Below are 7,393 nucleotides of genomic sequence, written 5' to 3'. Positions count from 1 at the left end.
CTATGGGATCCTTATCATATGAACCAGATTCTGGTCTCTATGAGATCCTTATCAGATGAACCAGATTCTGGTCTCCATGGGATCCTTATCATATGGACCAGAAACCAGGCTCTGGGAGATTAAACATCTTATACAAGACTGCTATCAGGACAAGACCAGCTGGCAAAGCTCTTGGGTGAGCTATCAACAGACCACTAAAATTGTACTTGACATGGTCCTCAAAAAAAAAAAAAATTAGGAGACTTCACTGTAGTTTTGTCAAAGCAACTTCGACACTGGATCCATGCTGGGCTTCTAATAGAGGTGATCAAAGAGAGCCAACAATCGTCAGGTGACTGGATCATGAGAGCTCCAACGTCATAATGGATAGATCATTCCAGTTTCATAGTTTGATGATGGTGTTTGGTGGTGAGAGAGACCAGAGAAACGGGATTTCTTGTACAGGGACCCAGGTGTTCTGTCCTGGAGGTTACACGACAAACTAGGGCTGGAGAGATGGCTCACTGGTTAAACACTACCCCCCACACATAAGGAGTGGCATTCAGATCCCCAGAACCCACATAAAGGCCAGGTGGTCAGCCTGTAGACAGCACTGGAAGACAGAGACAAGGGATCCCCAAACCCAGCTAGGTAGCCAGAACAACCACATCAGCAAGCTCTGGATTTGACTGAGACACCCTGCCTCAGTGAATAAGGTGGAAGAGTGGTTGACGTGGTTCCTGCACCAACTTGAGCCCTCTCTCTGCACTCACATTCAAGTGAAACACACACCTCTATGTGTTGCTGTTGCTGCTGCTGCTGCTGCTGCTGCTGCTGCTGCTGCTACTGCAACCCAAAGTTGGCTGGAGGCACAGATACAAGTCCCTAGATTTGTATGGGGTTGTGTGACTCTTGTCTTGCCCTAGGACTCTTTTTTTTTTTCAAAAAAAAAAGAGTATCACACACACACACACACACACACACACACACACACACACACACACAAATTATTTTCCAAGCCAGACACCACAGTATATGTCCATAATCCCAGGTGCTTGGGAAGGATGAGGCAGGAGGCCAGCCGTGTTACACAAGCAAGTTCAAGTCCAAGTATCTTAGTGAGACCCTCTCCCAAAAAGAAGTTTTAAAAGGAGCTGGAGAGGAAAGGCTCGGTAGCTAAGGGGGCTTGCTGCACAAGCCTAAAGACCTGAGTTTGAATCCCCAGTGCCCATATTAAAACAAAACAAAACAAAACAAAACAAAAAACGGCCCTTGGGAGCACAGCTCTAAGCTCAGCACAGGAAAGCGGGGGGGGGGGGACATGAGCAGAGACAGGAAGGTGTCTAGGCATACGGGCTGCCAGCCCTGTTCCTGGTTCAGTGAGAGGCTATCTCGTGGAAGAACAAAGTAGAGAGTGACATGGGGGCAGCACAGGTCCAGAACGCTCCCTCTGGCCGTCATATATGCATGCAAAGAGATACATATCCAAACACATGTGTACACATACCACATATACATATATGCCATTCACACACACATACCAATTAGCTAATGGTTTTTTTAAATAAAGATGAAGTAAAGGGTGGGGCTGTCACCGTGGTAGAGCCCCTGCCTGATGTATGCAAGGCAGTGGGGTTCGATCCCCGAACTACATGGCTATAGGGGGAGGGGTGCTGTGTAGAATTATTGTGTTCCATAAATGACATCACAATATACAGACCATTCTACAACTTATGAAGCTTGCTTACTGCTATCTCCACATCTGGAAGCGTGCAGAGCCCACACTTCTGTGCATGTTCCGAGACCTCTCCCAGCAGAAACTTCTAAAAAGCATTTCTGAACAAATTGCAAGTGATAAAATCATAGACAAACATCTGTGTGTGTTTGGAGAATCCTTCTAGTAGAAGTTTCTAAAAAATATTTCTGAACAAAACGAAGGCAGTTAAGTTCCATGTGAACTTGTGTTTGTGTGTGTACACGTTTCTGTGTGTGTGTGTGTGTTGCACGTGTGTGTGTGTTTAGTTGTACATCCCTTTGTGTGCACACAGGTATTGGGCGGAAGTCAAGATCAGACGTCTTTACCACTCTCACTCCCTACTTTTTGTCTTTGTTTCTCGGACAAGGTCTCTCTGCACAGCCCTGGCTGTCCTGGAACTAGCTCTGTAGACCAGGCTGGTCTCGAACTCACAGAGATCCGCCTGCCTCTGCCTCCCGAGTGCTGGGATTAAAGGCGTGCGCCACCACCGCCCGGCTTACTCTCTATTTTTTTTGTCTTTGTTTCTCGGGACAAGGTCTCTCTGCACAGCCCTGGCTGTCCTGGAACTTGTTCTATGGACCAGGCTGGCCTCAAACTCAGAGATCCGCCTTCCTCTGCCTCCTGAGGGCTGGATCTAAAGGCAAGCGCCACCACCGCCTGGCTTCAACTTTACTTTTTTTTTTTTTTTTTGAGACAGGGTTTCTCTGTGGTTTTGGGGCCTGTCCTGGAACTAGCTCTTGTAGACCAGGCTGGTCTCGAACTCACAGAGATCCGCCTGCCTCTGCCTCCCGAGTGCTGGGATTAAAGGCGTGCGCCACCAACGCCCGGCTCAACTTTACTTTTCTGAAGCAGGGTTTCTCACTAAATCTGGAGCTAATGACTCTGCCAGCCTCACTGACCAGCAAGTCCCAGGAATCCTCCTACCTCAGCCTCCCAAGCACTAGCACTGCAGGCACACGCTGAAGACCCATCCAAACCACCTCCCTTACCCCAGCAAGCAAATTTTGGCAGAGAAAAAGGATCCACTGTCCACAAAGCATCCGCAGCTCCCAGCACAAACTGTTCCGGTCTCCTTGCTGTAAAATGCTGATAAAATTCTTGTTCATGGTTATTGGGTCTAGTATCTACTTATCCAAAGTTGGCTGAATCCAAGAGATGCAAATCTATACATCAGGGGAGGTGTGTGTGTGTGTGTGTGTGTGTGTGTGTGTGTGTGTGTGTAACTCCAGACCTCTGCTTTAGTCTCAGGACTCTGTATAACAGTTAAATTACACACACACAAAACTCCTTCCCAAGTCAGGCACAACATATATGCCTTACTGTAATCCTAGCTACTTTGGAAGTTGAGGCAGGGGGATCAGAAGAGTGAGGTCAGCCTGTGCTATACAAGTTCAAGACCAGTCCACACACTTTAATGAGACTCCATCTGAGCTAAAGAGAGGGCTCAGTGAATAGGAGAGCTCGCTGTACAAGCATGAGGACCAGAGTTTGAATCCCCAGCATCCATGTTCAGTTGTTCCAAAATGAGATCATGGCTCACACTATACAGAATGTTCTACGATTTCCAATGCGTGTTTCCTGCTATCTTCACATATGGAAGTATGCAGTCTACACTTCTATGGGTATTTGGAGATCTCTCCCAATAGAAGCTTCCAGAAAGAATTTTCCAACAAAATAAAAGCAATAAAATTGCAAGCAAACTGGCAATAGGACCTGGGACCTAGTTCTTGGCTTTCATAACGGTAGGGGAGCAATAGAACACGTCAGAAGAAAGAAGATGGGAGTCGCCCCTGCGTGCTGCCAATGAACTTAGAGAGTGAGGACTTCAGTTAAGAGACGGTGTGTGTGTGTGTGTGTGTGTGTGTGTGTGTGTGTGTGTGTGTATACACGTGCATGTGAGTGCAGTTTCCTCAGAGACCAGAGGAGGGTCTCAGATGCCCTGGAGCTGGAGATACAGGAGATTGCAAACCTCATGCCCTGGGTGCTGGGACCCCAACTCTGGTCTTTTATTAAGAGCAGTAAACCAGTATTTTAATACTCTCTTGCGGCTCTTGAACTGGTGTAAGGATGAAAACTTATGTCGTGGCGCTGGTACAGGTGTGAAGATTGGAGATACCGTCAAATGGGAACGCTAAACTCAGTAAGATTTATTTGGTTGCTTTTCGTTTTCTTTGGGAATTCAAAAGCTTGCAAGACTGAGCGGTAAGCTATCAGGGGAGGCCAGCGCGCCACCTGGCGGTAGATGGAAGCAGCGGGAGGGTCCAGGCACTGAGGGTTGAGTGACCCCGTGCCTCCTCCATCCCCACACCGAAGCCTTGGGATCCAGGCGGGTACCACGTCCCAGAGTGAATGGGCAGTCTCAGCCAAGTTGGCCTCCGGCCGCAAAGACCAGATGAAATGGCCTCTCTAGTGTCGCCAAGTGGCCAAAAGGACTCACTGCCTTGGTAACTCTGGAAACTGTGGAACAAAAAGCCAAGGCCGCACAGGTGAGCCTGGCAACTTGGTGGAAGCTGAACCTCGAGTCTTGTGAGTGCGAGGAATTCTCTCTACGACTCCCGAATGCAAGTTGGTACCATCTCCATTCGAAGCCCCGGGCTGAGGGGCAAGAAAACCAGGACGGGAATAGACGGAGTGGGCGCGAACGGAGACCACCAAAGCCGGGGCAATGCGTTCCCAGCACCCCTCTAACACAAGTTGGCGCCCAGGCCTCCTTAGGCCTGGGGTCCCCAGCACAAGATCTCAGTATTCGCTCCCACCCCCTGATTCTGACCACAAAGCTTCTACCGTCGTGCGTTCTGGCCATCCCGAATACACAGGCCTGCATCCGCAGCACCGGTGTCTCGGAGGCCACCCTACTGTACCCTATCTCGCTTTCAGTCTCCACACCCCAGGCCTAGTGCGCCAAGCCCGATGTCCCTCCATCCCGATCACTGGGCCACTACGCCTCATAGTCTCCTGGTGTGTACTCAAACTCGGAGGACTCAGTGTGGAGTCACAGCGCCTTGGATCAAGCGCGCACTGGTTCCAAGTCGCACGCCCCTGTGTCCTGAGTTCCCCGACACCGAACCACAGCGCTTCGAAGTCCTCACTGTCCCTCGATCCAGCTCCTGCGTCCCCAACACCCAGACACCTCGCCGTGGAGTTCCCACTGTCTCACGATCCATCCCTGCAGAGCCCCAAGCCCCGTGCCTTGCAACCCCAACAACAGGCCATCGCTCCTCAGATCTCCTGTTATCTCTCCATCCGGCCCTCACGCCTTCGAGCCTCTGTTCTCCCAACCCTCGACCACAACTTCTCTGTGACCCATAGTCTCACTATGCAGTCCTTGGTCCTCCATCCCACTCCCCACACCAGCACCGGGCCAATGCTCCTCACAGTCCCCGATGTCCCTGAATTCAGTCCCCCCCCCCCGCCCCTGAGGCCACTGTCCTGTGTCCCCAGTACCCGACCACGGCTCTTGCAAGCTCCGGCTGTCCCTGGATCCAGCCATTGCTCCCCCAGGCCCGGCGCCTGGCGTTACTCACCGGCGACTCGAGTAGCTGTTGCCGGGGGAGCCGGCGCCCTGCTCCGCGTAGCCGTGCTGTTGCAAGGCTGCTGCCGGGAACGGGTAGAGGAAACCGGTGGCCAGCGCCGAACCGCACAAGCAGCAGCACGCCCATGGTAACAGCAAAACGAGCTTCATTTTGTGCCGCTCGCCCGCGGGGACCTGGAGTCCCGGGAGCTGGGGACAATCAGGCGTGCCCCGGACGGCTGGACCGATCCTGCGGCCCCAGGCTGGAGCGCAGGGAGCCAGCCGGTGATGGTGTGAAGGCTGGGTCTGAGGTGGAAATCGTCTGGGGGTCGCCCACGCCTCTCCAGGACCGCCTTTTCAAATTCAGCGAGGTGGGCTCTGCGCAGTTGAAGGGGGCGTGGGTCTTTCTTTTTAACCCTCAGAGGTCCAGGGCTGAGGAAGCGTTTACCAAGCTGGGGGCTCCCCAGGAGGCGCATCCTTCTGAACACCAAATCTTGCATCCCCGGGGCCCTTAATACACTTTTTGAACTTTCCATACCCAGGTGAGAAAGACATCCAGGTTTCCATGGAGCTGCACCATCTAAGATCCTTATCGGCTCCATTTTTCAGAAATGGAACCTGAGGCTCAAGGAAAGTTAAGCTAGGTAGATGGCTCTGTGGGTAAGAGTGTGCGCTACAGACCCTGCAGACTTGAGTAAGAATCCCCAACACCCATGTAAAAAGCCAGGCATGGCCTCTGACCCCATCCCACAGCCCCCAGTCCGAAGAGGGGGAGCAGGAAGATCCCTGGGGCTTTGCCATCTTCTGACCTAGCTCCAGGTTCAGTGAGAGAAACCCTGTCTGAAGGTGGTGAAACTAAGAGGAATAGGGCAGATCACCTATGCTTTTCCCTGGCCTCCACACACCCATGCGTACGCACGTGCATAACACACACACACACACACACACACACACACACACACACCTTCAGCCAAGACTCCACAAACTGATGGTGAATTTTGGGGTCAGCCTAAGCAGCAAAATGAGCCAGAAAAAACAAATGGATTTCCTTCTCTCACTGTAGCACCCACAGCACAGACCAGCTGACAGCAGCGTGGAGTTTTCCTGTCTTCTTCACTATCCTAGGAGCTGAGGGAAGGCTCGAAGACAGTGTCTTTCAAACCCAGGGGAGGAGGGGACTGTGACCTAACTATGTATTGGACTTAGCCAGTGCCCACAGAACACACTTAAGATTCCTTTGGGAAGAGGCACTGGTACTCCCCATAATGCAGGTTCTCCAAATCATCAGGCCTCGGGGGAGAGATGGATAGAGTGTAAGAAAGGACACTAGGTCTAAGTCATTAATCCCACGAAGGGGTTCTCCATTCTGCCATGACTAACCTGGCCTCCAAGACTATCACGAACTCGGGAAGGGTGGACATTCCACAGAATAAGACGGAGGAGGGCTGAACATGGTGGTGCTTGCCTGTGATCTCAGTACCTGGGAGGCAGAAGCAAGAGGAGCCTGGTCTGTAGCAAGACTTGTTAACAAACAAGCAAAACAACTAAGTCAGGAGACAGGATGGGCAATTTAGGAAAGAAGGTGAAGAGAGATGAGTGTGATATATTTGGGTACCCACACAAGAAGGTACCTATGGGTTGCGTATCTATGGGATAATATTGAACCAGATAGCAAGTGTAGTGTGAATTCTAATTGGTCTTAATAAGGAAAACTCAGAGTCAGATATTAGGTGGTGAAAGCTGAAAGACCACAGAAGTAGAGCCGCCAGACACTAGTTCTTACCTCTACTGAAACCTCAGGCCTAAGGGGCGATCCTGTCTCTGTAAGTCCTCAGACTGAACGCTTTGAGCGCCTGTCTCCTCCCTGCCTTATATTCCTCTCTCTGCCCAGCCATATCCCTTCCTGTCTCCACCTCCCTAGTGTTGGGATTAAAGCCATGTGACTCCCAAGTACTGGAATTAAAGGTGTGAGACACCACCGCCTGACTCTGTTTCTCTTTGAGATAGGATCTATCTCGTGTAACCCAGGGTGGCCTTGAACTCTCAGAGGTACATCTGCCTCTGCCTCTGCCTCTGCCTCTGCCTCTGCCTCTGCCTCTGCCTCTGCCTCTGCCTCTGCCTCTGCCTCTGCCTCTGCCTCTGCCTCT

The 7,393-nt window shown here is 51.4% G+C and overlaps 1 protein-coding gene across 2 annotated transcripts in view; it reads right to left on the bottom strand.

Moving 5' to 3' along the window:
- Col26a1 (collagen type XXVI alpha 1 chain) overlaps positions 1-5,426 on the bottom strand; it is a 139,866-nt gene extending 134,440 nt beyond the window's left edge. For both annotated transcript variants that reach the window (XM_026787005.1, XM_026787006.1), the window contains exon 1: positions 5,260-5,426. In XM_026787005.1, coding sequence (XP_026642806.1) covers positions 5,260-5,417 — 158 coding nt within the window. In that variant the 5' untranslated portion in view covers positions 5,418-5,426. The remainder of the gene's footprint in view (positions 1-5,259) is intronic.
- Between the last annotated feature and the right edge of the window lie 1,967 nt (positions 5,427-7,393).

Source organism: Microtus ochrogaster, chromosome 2 (genome assembly GCF_000317375.1).
Source record: "Microtus ochrogaster isolate Prairie Vole_2 chromosome 2, MicOch1.0, whole genome shotgun sequence".
NCBI classification, from domain to species: domain Eukaryota; kingdom Metazoa; phylum Chordata; class Mammalia; order Rodentia; family Cricetidae; genus Microtus; species Microtus ochrogaster.
Note: the sequence above shows the minus strand (reverse complement) of the source record. Positions and strands in the feature narration are given on the sequence as shown.